Here is a 13,173-nt window from a genome sequence, read left to right as displayed (position 1 = left end):
CAGCAAAACATTTGCAAAGTTACACAGCAAGTTAGTGTATTGGCAAATGCATGTCAATCGTCGCAACTGCAGCAAAAAACTTAGCAAGAGTCTTGAGACCCGGTGAGGCTTAACCGGTAAACAAATGTAATCGTAAATAATAATAATAATGATATCAGTAAACTCGGATTGTTACAACTCTCCGCTGGCCCTGCAGGGAGAACGGCTGTATGCGCACCGTGGAGAAATGGAGACATGAACTCGGCTCGTTGGCAGCTGCTAGGCGACTCGTTACGGAATCGTGAGGCCTCTGGTCAGTGGATTGACCAGAGGCCTGATGATGACGTAATTCGAGCACTCAGCCGGTCAAAGCCGGTCACTGCAAACTGCAAAGTCAATGATTATATATATAAAAAAAATAATCTATGACGACGGCACATGTCCATTCCAGCGTATGGGTTCATCCTCGGAACAAACAGTCCCTTTGAATAGCGATTTATTTATTTATATACAACACGGTCGCGATGGCCTGAAAGCCATGCACGTTGGGGCAGCAGCAGTGCAAAGCACGACGCGTTTGTTGAACCGGCGCCCATGCTACAGGAACTCGGAGCAACGAGTCGCCGGGAGGGAGCAAGTGCCAAAGTCGAGCGGCGCGAGGAAAGACGGAGGAATGTTCACCGTGCGACATGAGAGTTGAACGCAGCACGGGGGAAGCCGGTGAATCCGGTGGGAAGAGCTCTCAATGCCGGCGGAGGCATTAACGCGTGAAGTTCACGGGAACGATAGCTATTCTCGTAGCCATGGCAGAGTTGTCAAAGACGCGACTGAATAATGACAGGGGAGCAAGCGACCGGAGTGAAATCGGCGAGTGGAGGAGGAACTTCCCCCCCTCCACCCCCCAGCCACAAACAGCGGATGAGCCCAAAAACACCGGGGTCGTGGCGCGGTGAGAATCGTGGCGTTGATCGAAAGAAAACACAACGCAGGCCGGCACGGCGCGTGGAGCCGGACTCGAGATCCCGACTCCGCATCTCCGATTCGAACGACGCTCCGGCGGCCGCCGGGTCTCGGGCAAATCGCTCGATTGGGAAAAAAGAAAAGAAAACCGGGTCGGGCAAAGAAAGTTTGGCGCCGGTAAAGAGGACTCGCGGACATGACGGGGATGTCATTGGCCAGGGAAACTAAGCGCGGCACGTGGCCGTTGCGTGACACGACGAGAAGCGGGCTGCTTGTGGAGCGCCGCGGCCGCACGTGCCTCCTGAGAGCCGGCAGCGGCGGGCGGAAAAACGCCGATCGGCTGAGCCATGCCGAGCAACCGTATTCGGCGATGCGTGCGTGCGTTTTCTCGACGGTATTCCTTGCGTGCGTGTGCGAGTACCGCCACTGGCGATACAAAGGTGGCTGGGCGTGGTGCTGACCACCCACCCTCTCGTGTGCCATTCTGGCCTGCATAGGTGCTCATGAACAGCACTTGCCCGTCCACTCTGTGTGTGTGTGCGCACCTGGTGGTAACGGTTCACCAGATTTTATTCCGCACCCTCGCGGTGACGTGGGGGGGGGGGGAGCGTCGTGGAGTTTTGAGTTTTGTCTTCGCGGCCGACGTCGAAAATGAAAGCCGTTGGGGGAGAGGGCTCCGTGCCGTTTTCTTGACGCGACGGGGAACGTTCCCGTCTGGGAGAAGCGCTCGAATGAGTGCTCGAGAAAAATTAAGCGACTACGAATCGCGCATCATCCACCGCCATCGCCCCGCATTCATCTCTCTCTTGCTTAATTAACATCTCCCACTGCTTATCTCTGACTCCCTGTACTGCCAGCATTCATCGCTCTCCCTCCTCTATTATGTCCCAACACTCAACGATATTCATCTCATCATCATTATCATCTCTCTTCCAGCATATGCGTCTCTAACTGAACTCCGCCACTGCTTATCCTCTCATTCCCTTGTTCTCATATCTCTCCCTCCACTCAACTATAACCATCTTATCTCTCTCTCTCTGCACATCTCTCTCTCTGGACCCTTAAACCCCAATCCTTGTCTCTCGCTCCCCGCACTCGGTCTATCTCCGCACGTATCTTTCGCTGCCCGCATCTTTCTCCGCACACTCCCTGCACGCTCCAAATTCCTCGTCTGACGCAGCAAATTTGTATCGTTGAACTTCTTTCGCACCCTGCGTAGCCAACCGTGCTAAATCTGATTAATCTGCATTTTGGACTCCGGTAATTTTCCCCACGGCTCCCCATGCCTCCCTCCCCCCTCCACCCCCCCCTCCCCCCCTGTATTTTTATTTGCGCTGTATGCGGAGAGGATTTGAAGCAGGTGTCGGGACCGTACCGGTTGCAATAAAGAAACCCCTGCGAGCAGGCGAAAGCAGGCAGGCTCAACAGCGAGCGAGCGGCAAATGCCGGCAGAGATGCGCTCCGAGAGTGACGCACTGCGCAACGCCGCCACCCGGCATCTCATTACGCGGGCCGCGCGCGTCCGCGCGTTCTCCCGTTTGCTCTAAAATTTATGGCTGCTGCAGCAGGGACGGACGGTGAAGGAAAAAAAAGACAACAACAGCCGCCGCCGCTGCAAGCGCGCCCAAAAGCGTTGTCCGGCGCCGACGCTTGCGCAGAGAGCGCTCCTCATTGCCGCAGTCAGCCCGTGAAGTGTGCGGTTCCGCAGAGCATCGCCAAACATTTCGTCCGGCGCTTCTTATTTTACGATGTTGCGGGTGTTGGTGAGGGTGCTGGTGCGGGTGCTGGTGCGGGTGTTGGTGCGGGTGTTGGTGCGGGCGTTGGTGAGGGTGCTGGTGTTGGTGCGGGTGTCGGTGCAGGTGTTGGTGCTGGTGTTGGTGAGAGTGCTGGTGTTGGTGCGGGTGTTGGTGCAGGTGTTGGTGCGGGTGTTGGTGAGGGTGCTGGTGTTGGCGCGGGTGTTGGTGCAGGTGTTGGTGCTGGTGTTGGTGAGGGTGCTGGTGTTGGTGCGGGTGTTGGTGTTGGTGCGGGTGTTGGTGCAGGTGTTGGTGTGGGTGTTGGTGAGGGTGCTGGTGTTGGTGCAGGTGTTGGTGTGGGTGTTGGTGAGGGTGCTGGTGTTGGTGCGGGTGTTGGTGCAGGTGTTGGTGCTGGTGTGGTTGTTGCTGCGGGTGTGTGTTGATGGTAATTTCATCTGTAGGCATTCGTGACTAGAATTACGCTTCACAATATGATTGATTCATAATTCGGGTTAGATCTTAGTGTATATAAATGCTAAACATTTTAAGATAAGCCTGAGTTCTTGTTGAACACCTGATGATGCTGGGTGTATACTCCAGCGAACGTCTTGTACATTTTACTTGGGCTTTTCAACATTCCTCCTCCTCCAAATTGTGTAATTGCACGGATGCATTTTTCAAATTTGGACCGCGATGCGGACGACAATGGCCTATCCCTGCGAACAAAGTCCGCTGCGAAGCGGACGGTGCGTAGTAGTAGTCGAAGTATTTGTAGAGTTGACGCATAACCGTGGTATTTACACGGCACCGCGAGGCCGCATAAATCTCCCGCAGAACTCGCGATCGGAAAGTTGCACATTCGAATCCTGCTGCTGCGGCTGCTGCATCAACTCAAGCCTCTCGATCCTTCGGGGGGGGGTGGGGGGGGTCTATAACAGCCGCACCGCTCCGGACGTTTCGCTACAAGAATCGAGCCAGGTTTAAAACGGACTGGTGCGACTTGGGCCGTGGTAAACGCCTCATCCCCGCTCTGTACAGACTGTTTTTAGGTGCAAGGGGAAGCGTGGCCCACGGCTGCGAGGCCCTCCTCACCTGCAGCTCGACGCCGTAGCCGGTGTACACCGTCACGGTGTAGGTGCAGTCCAGGCTGCTGAAGTAGGGAAACCCCGGCGAATCGGGCGAGTCGATGTAGCCGTCAGGGCCTGTGTAGTTCATGTTGCACGGCACTGGTGGTGGAGGCGGGGGGTGGGGCGGCGGAGCGGACGACAAAGGAGTGGGGGAGGGGGGGGGGGATCGACGAGTTAGCGCCGAATCACGAGCCACGAGGATTTCGGGAAGACGTCGTTTCACCGCTTTGCTCAAACATGTGCAGCCGTGCAACTGCTTGGTCATGCCACTGCTTGCAGAACGCATGTAAGGCGCTTCCACGACGAGACTGCAATCGGGTATTTTTTGGACGTACCCACACTTTGCCCCACCACACACGACCTGCCCCGGTCGACTAGCAGTGGTGACCCTATTTGCGCTGCCGGGAGAAGAGAGAGGCGGAGGGATTTTGAGAAACTTGCACCGTTGTTTCAACTGCCCGGTGATGGAATCAAAGCTGCCGCATCTGCATTGCTAAAGAAAACTCACAGTGGTCAATAACACCGTGGGCCTTAAGGAGGTAAAAATATAGAATGGGTGACGTTTCGGGAAACGGCCCTTCTTCATAGTAGGTGAAAAAAAGAGAGGAAGTTAGAGGCAGCTCGAACCAGGCCGCGCTGTCTCGGAGGTATTGTGTCATCTTTGTAGAGTTCTCTGATAAATAATTGTCACCACCATCATCTTTACCATCTTAGATCATTCATGATCATCCCAATGATCGTCTACAAAAATGTATCAGCATGCGGTGAAAGATTATCATCCACGGAGATCACAATGATCATCTTCAAAAAGTCAGCGCTATCGCGAGCATCATAATAATTATTTTCGATAAGTCACAGGTGTTGAACCTGAACCGATGTCAGGTGATGGCAGCTGCCCACGTGCGGCTGCCTTCACCGTCACCGCCTCCACCAATCCTCCCCTCCCTCGAGTCCCGAAAATCGCCGCACCGCGTTTACCTGGCGTCTGCACGGTGGTGATGATGGTCGTGGTGATGATGGTGGTGGTGGTCGTCTCCTCGTCGGCATCGGTCACGGCGGACGTGGCCGCGTCGCCGTCTGGATGAGCGTCGCTCGACAGAGCGTCGTCCTCCTCCTCTACTTCCTCCACAGCGGCGGTAGCAGCAGCGACGGTCGCGGTGACCTCCGGCCGTCCGACCGCCTCGGTCGCGACACCCAGCGACTCGTCCTTGTCCATCTCCGGCAGCACGGCCTCAGCCACGGGACTCGTTTCGGTCGGACGCTCCTCTACGCCAACCGTTGCCGTGGGAGCAGCTTTGCCATCACCGCCCTCATTTGTAGCAACGGCGGCGGCGCCGGTGGCGGCGGCTGCGCTCAGAGGGGCAAGGCTGCCACTCGCAGTCGCCCCATCGCCCGGCGGAGTGACGTCGTCGCCGCGCTCCGGCTCCTCCGGGCCGCTTCGCTCCTCGTCGGCCGGGGCCTTGCCGACGGCATCGCGCGTCGTCCCCGTGGGGTCCGCGGCAGTGACGAGCCGGGTGCGCGCGTGGGTAGCTGCGTAGTCGCCCGGCGGCTCAGTGGGCAGGGTCGGCTGGGCCGGGGCACGCGTGGCCCAGGTGGCGTCCTGCCGCTTGGCCGTCGTGTGAGCCGGGACGACGCCGCCGCCGCCGCCGCGCCGAGCGCCGGGCCCCGCCGCGCCGGTGCTGCGAGCCGTGGTGAGAACTTCGGCGGTGGTTCCATACGTCGTGCCTGCCGTCGCCGACGCCACCGCCGTTGCCACCGCCGGCGCTGCCGCCGTCTGCCCGGAGTTGGAAATCTGGAGCTTGGTCTGCTGCGTCGGCGTGGTGACCGTGGTGGTCAGCACCGTGGTCGCCATGGCGGCCGCCAGGGCCTCCTTGTCATTGCCGTCGTCGCTGCCGTGACCGTCGTCGCGCCGGTTGTTGTTGTTGTCATTGTCGTCGTCATCGCGGCCGGGCTTTTCGCCAGCGGGTTTGTCGGCGCTCTCGAGGTCGCGGGGGTTCGTGAGGCGGCCGCCCTCGCGCTTGGCGCTCTCGAGCGACGCGACGAGACGGCCGGCGTTCTGCTGGCTGAAGAACGGCTCGCGGCCCAGGAAGTCCTTCTTGAGCAGGGAGCGGTGCACGAGGTCAGAGAGTGCCGAGCCGCCGGCGATGGCCGGCAGCCCCGGCTGCATCCGCTGCGTGCCGGAGCTGGGCTGCACCGTCTGGCTGGAGGTCACCGAGGTCACGGTGAGCACCGAGGCCTCGTCGTCCTCCGTGGCAGACGTGGCCGGGGACGTGGAGGAGGACGCCGTGGGGATGGGCTCGTCGCCCCCGTCTGTTTGAAAAGAAAACACTTAGCGACGGGGCGGACAAACAATTGAATTGCAAAGGAGTGCACGTGGCATTTTGCGCCGGGTAAATGGGTTTAAAAGCGCAGCGATTAAACCACTGGGCCACTGCTCTTCCCGATGAATTTTAATTGTTTGGTGTTAGGTATACTGAATGTGTACGAGTGGATTGATTAAAGTAAATTGTTGCTCGCGACGCGTGCGTAGAATATTACCGTGGCGGTGCCGTTAACAATGCGCGCCGAGGTTGATGCACGCCACGTTATCCGAATGTTCCCCTATATATGTGTATGTATGTTGAACTTCTTTCACACCGTACGTAGCCAACCGTGATAAATTGGGGGCGAACGGGACGCACGTAAGTGTGCACGTGAGAGGGGGAGAAACAGAACAAGGCAAATACAATCGGGACGGTAGAACTAAGACGATAACAATCCGCTTCTCAAACCAAATCACGACCCTTTCTAAATCGTGATTACTAACCAAGTCGCTGTGGGGGGGGAGGTGGGGGGGGGGTGAAACATTATGAAATGAACCGATAAATTACACAAATTATTCGCAGGAATTGATTGGTGCTAGCGTTGATTAAAACTGTGTTCTGTCCATGTGGCGGCATTTAAGGAATCTCAATTCACAGCGGCGTGGTTGCGGGCCGGACTATTATGGTCGAGGGGTTTTTTGGTTCCAGCAAGATCATAATCTACACTCTGGGACCAATAAGATGTGTACCACTTTGTGTTAAGTCGACAGTGGCGACATTGGGATAAACTCTGGCACAGTAATGTGGAATTTCCAACCGGTGGCCTCGGGCCTGCCAAAAAGAGACGAGCACCATCCCCACGTTCGTCGTTTGTGTACTTTGACCTCTTGACCTCTTTTTCAACTCTCCCACCGGCCTATCCTGGGATTCAAGCAAACCCATCAAGAGCTTGAGGGTCAGCCTCTCAGTGGCATTATCCACCGGGTGGAGACGAAATTCGCCCACCATTTCCTCATCGACATCGACCCACGACGCCGTGGATCGCCCCATACTCGGCGAATCAAAATCTGGGTGACACCAACGCCCGCCCCACCTCCCCTCTCCACCGCCTCCTCCCGTCAGATGACGTCCATTTTGTTTTTGAGGAGATGGCTCAATTGCCGAGCTCCGAATCCGCCGCTCGCAGAGCCGGTCAGTCTTGCTTCCTCTCTCGGGGACAGCTTTATCGGCGTCATCTCCGAAATGCTCGATTTGGGTTATGGAGTCGGTTTATTTATAACCAGCTGAGAGCCCCCCAATCCCACTCCATCACCCCCCCCTCCCCCGAGGCACCACACCTCCCTCTCTCACGCAAAGAAACCTGGGAATTGTGGGAGCTGGAAAGAGGCAGTCGCTATCGATGATCATTTATGGGTAATTTTGAAATTTGCGAAGGTGGCAAAACACAAAGGGCTTAATTTTACATCGCTAAAAAATGTATGCACCGGGGCTGATGAATAGGGAAATCTTTTAAATCAGATATATATTTTCCTTTCTGGGCAGAGTGTCAAAATGTTAAATTAAATGTTGCACTCTTCAAAAGCAAGGAATGCAAGGCGGGCCGGACATTCGAACACTGAAAAGACATCAACACCGCGGGGTCATCAATAATACACACCAAATTTCGGGCACCACCAGCTCCCCCCCGCCACCTCTCCGCACTACCACCTCGCAAGCTTTGAGCTCGGTGCAATTTACCGAGCAGTTGAGGGCTTGAGATAAATGTTTAAAATCATTCGTCGAATAATAATGCAGAGCACAACTCCAAATCACATCACGAGCATCTCACAAAAAAGGGCTCTGCGAAGCGGCGATGCAGCAAAGCTGACGTCGCCCGCGTGGGAACAGACGCTGACAACCCGTCATCCCCCCCCAATCCCCCTTGCCATCTTCTGTTTTCGTCACATCGAGCAAAAGTGGACGAAAAGTGTGGAACACAAGTCAAGGGGGTGAAATAATGGTAATGGAATGAACTGAACCAATTATTCAAAGGGGGCCACACAGTCGGCGCGCCACTGCACGAAAGCAGTCGCTCGCGGTCCGGCAACTCAGCGATCCACCCTGGCCATTGAACGAATGGGTGCTTGATGGGAGAATGATGAACCCGAGAAACCGTGCCGTAGGTTTCCGTAAGAAGCCCCCGGTGGCCCATCCGCTTGTTAGCGGTGCTCGTTATGAACAGCGAGTGAGCTGCTCACCTACAGCAGAACTGCGCCCAACAGTTTTTTCCAGGCCCGGTCGCTGCACCACACTCCTCTACCCCCCAGCCGCCCCGCACCAGGCAATTACAAGCTAACGGTGTCTCTTTCTTCGTCCGTGGGCAATTTTGTTTTAGATTCTAATTAACTTAGCTCGGTCTCCACCCCTTTTAATTGGCAGGCGACAGGCCCCCTCGTCTCCCGAGCGTGCCGATGACCTCGGGTAACGGGGCAATCGCCACGGCGACAGCTTCCAGGTCTTATTTTGGAGCGTGAAAATCGCATTCTCTTCGCGTGCGTGGCCGTGAGCGGCAGAGCCCGGCACGGATTGCCAACGAAAACGGGGCGCCCCCTCCATCTGCCCAGAAACGCGCTCGCCACCGTCGGGTGTTTTTTTACGGTCAGGATTTCCCAAAACAAATTATCCCTTAAACGGAAAGGTCAATGAATTTTGAAATCGAGACTCCGTCGCTGTCGGCGGCCGGGAACGTCACCCGGGCGTCGCGGCAGCGACGCAGATTTCGCGTCTCGTTTTCGGGGCCCTTGAGCTGCGACGTCTGCGGCCGACAAAGCACGTGGCGGTGGCGGCGATCGCCGAGTCAGCGCCGCATTAGATATCTCTTAGCGCGAATAAAATATCAACGATGTGGATTTAGTTTTTTTGGGTGAGGCCCACGTGGTCGTAGTTGTTTTAAGCCAAAAATAATTCGCCACGACGCCTTCCGTCACCCGACAAGCTTGTCACCCTCGCAAAGCTGTTCACCGTTGTCGACCAAATTCTGACCGACGAGGCTGCCTCCGCCTCACCGGCGGCCGAAGAGCTTTCGCGGCCCATTTATACATCGACGCTGCGACGACGTTTCGCCCGCGAAGCGTCTCGATCCACCGCTGGCTCAGCTCCCACGGCGCATCGCCAACGAACAAATTCGCATCTCTTTCAATTGGCTGCGAACAACAGCAACAAAACCCCCCCACTAAGTTTTATAATATGAACGCCACTTCAACATGGGTAGGATTCCCACGTCAAGGTTTGTCAAGGTCAGCTGAAGCCTGATTTTTGTTTTATATGTGAAACTAGATACTAAAAAATACATTTATTAATATTACTATGTTTGTATTATATAGATTTCATAAAAAAACAAACACACACTTTGTCATTACCATAAACAAAGTGCACCGCATTTGCTTTGTTTGAAAAAAAGCATCTCTGGAAGCTCCCTCAAAGGCCAAACGACATCACAAACAACAGCAGCAGCAGCAGCAGCCGCCGTTCGCATGAAATGGCGGTGACGTTGCCACAGCGTCCGCTCCAGGCTGGGTTGCACTTTGAGGCTGTCGAGCGCAGTGCCAAAAGGCACGCTGCTCGCAGGAGGTCACGGGTTGACTGATGTGCCAGGCTAAGGGTGCAGGAGGCCACGGGACAGACTCACTTGGTACAATATATCGATTTAATTCATTAGCATTTGGGATACAAATGTGGTCAGGCATGGTCCTGCCCACAGCACCTCCTTGGGGACTGCGCCAGCCTTCATTAGGTGCTCGCTAACCGCACTTGCCCTTGCGGTCGAGTGAAACTAAACCGGAGGGGAGGGGGACCTTCCTCTTGTGTTTGTGCGAAGGTACAGTGTTGAATAAATGCTCATTAATGGGTTGAAAATATATTAATATATACATAGAACTGCAGAGCTTGGGGGAGGGGGGCAATTGTCGGTGGCGGCGGCTCACCACCCGGGCTGCTGCCTTCTGTCTCGTCTGAATGGCTCGTCATCGATTACGATGACACGATATAACCCTGCACAATCATTTGGTTACTTACGTGGTAACAATGCACATCACAGTTATTCGCAATTACTGAGGTCACCTTTTCAATTCGTGCATTCCGTGGAGAATGCTTTTTTTTCACCGAGATATCTTCCGCAACACTCACTACCTGTTAAAGATCAGAGATAAACCATGAGGTTTTTTTCTGGGTTAGATCGCGTAAATATAAATTTGTCGTTAAACCCGCCACCACCCAACACAGCCAATTAGTAAGGTTTGTCACATCAACAAAACATGTCAATCCGTTACTAGTTCAGCACAACATTTGCAATTCCAAAGAAAAATATTATTTTTTGTTGTACTTGGTAAATAAAGACCTTGCCGTTTTTTTGTGATGTGAAAAAAATAAATTTCGATTTAAAGCTTTCGTGACTGCAAGGATTCATCTTCTTTGGTTCTTTCGGTAAAGTCACGTAGAATGAGAATAAAATAATAAAATAACACAATTAAATTCTCACGACGTTTTGGCTTGCGTTGTGGCCAAAACGTCATGAGAATTTTTTGTGTTATTTTATTATTTTATTCTCATTCTACGTGACTTTATCGAAAGAACCAAAGAAGATGAAAAAAATTAGTAGAAAAATACGGGAAGTGGATCGGCACTCAAAATTTTGGTCGTCTTTTTTCAAATCCAATGCTGCAAATCCCAACGAGGCAATGACGATGACGCCGGTGGCTCTCCTGAGATTACAGCGACGAACAGCCCTGACCTGCTTCCCCCGTGATTGTGACTCCTGTAATTACGGTGAGCACACACGCCGTGGCATTGACCCAGGCTTAATGAGATGACTTTATCAATATTTAATTACAGCTGCAAGCGGAAACATATATGAAGTTTGTTTTATTATTTTCTCCATGTTCGTCCACTGGCTAATGGAGCAGAGGGCAGACATCTTGACAAATGTATCTGCCAGGAGACACTTTCAATAAGGGGCACATTTCTCGCTCTCTCCGTGTTAGCGGTTCATCAGCAGAATCTGCCTTTATCGACCGCCAATTCCTCGCGCGATCCTTCCACCGAGGTTTTACTTCCACGAGACCCGATGGCCCAAACTCCCTGGCCCAATCGCTTCCTCCAAATCATTTACTCCCTTCCAACTATTTCCACCAAAATGCTCCACCATCACCGGGGCATACCCCAGGTGTTCCCGATTGGGAGGCGGCATAAATCGTGTCCCGGTGTCCCGAAACGTGCGCGCGGACACTTTGGGACCGGTGATTTGGTTTTGCCGTGGCTCTGCACAATTTACATTAATGGACCGTTTAAACGCACGAGGCTGAGCAAAGTGTTTTCACGGCACTGATCTTTGAGGTCAATGTGGGTGGAGTAGAGGTTGACACCTGCCCGGGTTTGGCCCGGGGCGGTCCGGCAGTCGGCATCTGCGTTCGGGCAGCAGCAGGAAATGGTCGGCGCCGAGATGCGGTAACTCCGGTGTTGGCGTTGTTGAACTTTACTGAAGGACCACTGCACGGGGTTCGACAATAGAGCCAGAGAAATATGTTGGGGTCTGGCTTTTCAGCGGAAGCGGCGGAAGCCCTAGGATGGAGACCCACGACGACGTCATCACAACGGAGCCGAGTTTCCCGCGTCTCGGAGGCCGGACGTTCCATTCTAAAATGGCCGTCATTTAATACGTTTCAATTGAAGTCATCGATTCACTGGAAAAAATCAATGAGCCGTTTGGGCACGGCAACTTCACACGGACCCATCTGCCGAGCTCAGCTGCTCCACCCTCATGCCCGCTTCCACCCCACACAGCCATCACCAACTCCAGGCAGCGCGCCCACCCCTCAGCGCGACCTCCCTCACTGCCGTCTGTCGCGTCCATTGCTCGACGGCCGTGCAAAGCGCGGCCCTTGTCAGGAGGCGCGGGGAAATTGCCACGTGTTTACTTCTTTCTTTGTTGTTATTGTTTGTTACACGATACACCATTTTCCGCTGCAAAATGTGAGTAAAAGGTACAGAGGGATGGCGGGGGGGGGTTTGCAAATGAAACGCGAGCGAATTGACAAATAAATAAATAACCAATCAAAGCTCCCCCGCTAGCACCAATTTGACAGGGCCGCAAGCTGCGACGGCGTCGCCATGGAGACGGCGTCGCCGCCATGGAGACGGCGTCGCCATGGAGACGGCGTCGCCATGGAGACAGCGGCGTCCAAACCAATTAGCGCGGAGCCGCCGCTCCCACGGGGGGACCCGCAGGGCCCTCGCGGAGCGGAGCGGCCCCCGGGCGGCGGCGGCGGCGAGGAGGACAGAGAGAGGCAGAGGCCACGACACTTGGGGGGGGGGGGGAGAGACGGCCAGAGACGGAGAGTGGAAGCAGACAGGCAACAGGCAGAGAGACAGAGGAGGCGGGGAGGGAGGGACAAAGAGAGACGCAGGTAGGGGGTGTGGGGCCATAGATAAAGAGACAGAGATGGAGCGAGAGAGCGGTAAATTAAGACAGGGAGAGAGGACTCAAAGAGGCAGACATGTACGTATGGTGGGCAGAGACGGGAAGAGACGCAGACACAGGGACCAATAGAGTCGTTGATAGCAGAGAGAGAAGGAAAATCAGCAATAGACGTTGGTGAAGGTAGATGAACAGCCATGGAGACAAGAATAGGGATAGATGGTGAGACAGAACACAGCAAAGGGTCATGGAGACACAACGAGCGACACAGGGAAGGACAGGCAGGCAGGCAAACTCACAGACAAGCAGAGAGACGGAGAGACAGGCAGAGAGACAGGCAGATACACAGACAGAGAGACAGACAGAGAGACAGACAGAGAGACAGAGAAACAGAGAGACAGACAGAGAGACAGACAGACAGAGAGACAGAGAGACAGACAGAGAGACAGACAGACAGAGACAGAGAGACAGACAGAGAGACAGAGAGACAGACAGAGAGACAGACAGAGAGACAGAGAGACAGACAGAGAGACAGGCAGACAGAGAGACAGACAGAGAGACAGAGAGACAGACAGAGAGACAGACAGAGAGACAGACAGACAGAGAGACAGAAAGACAGA

General features: G+C 54.6%; 1 protein-coding gene across 2 annotated transcripts in view; it reads right to left on the bottom strand.

The window, feature by feature from the left end:
* Positions 1 to 13,173, bottom strand: part of SEZ6 (seizure related 6 homolog) — an 82,738-nt gene that overhangs the window by 47,975 nt on the left and 21,590 nt on the right. For both annotated transcript variants that reach the window (XM_032947317.2, XM_032947318.2), the window contains exons 2-3: positions 4,778 to 6,109; positions 3,765 to 3,898 (exon numbers count right to left, since the gene is read on the bottom strand). In XM_032947317.2, coding sequence (XP_032803208.1) covers positions 3,765 to 3,898; positions 4,778 to 6,109 — 1,466 coding nt within the window. The remainder of the gene's footprint in view (positions 1 to 3,764; positions 3,899 to 4,777; positions 6,110 to 13,173) is intronic.

This window comes from Petromyzon marinus, chromosome 5 (assembly GCF_048934315.1).
Source record: "Petromyzon marinus isolate PM22_M1 ecotype Great Lakes invasive population chromosome 5, UKy_Petmar_22M1.pri1.0, whole genome shotgun sequence".
NCBI classification, from domain to species: domain Eukaryota; kingdom Metazoa; phylum Chordata; class Hyperoartia; order Petromyzontiformes; family Petromyzontidae; genus Petromyzon; species Petromyzon marinus.
This window is presented reverse-complemented; position numbering and strand designations above follow the sequence as displayed.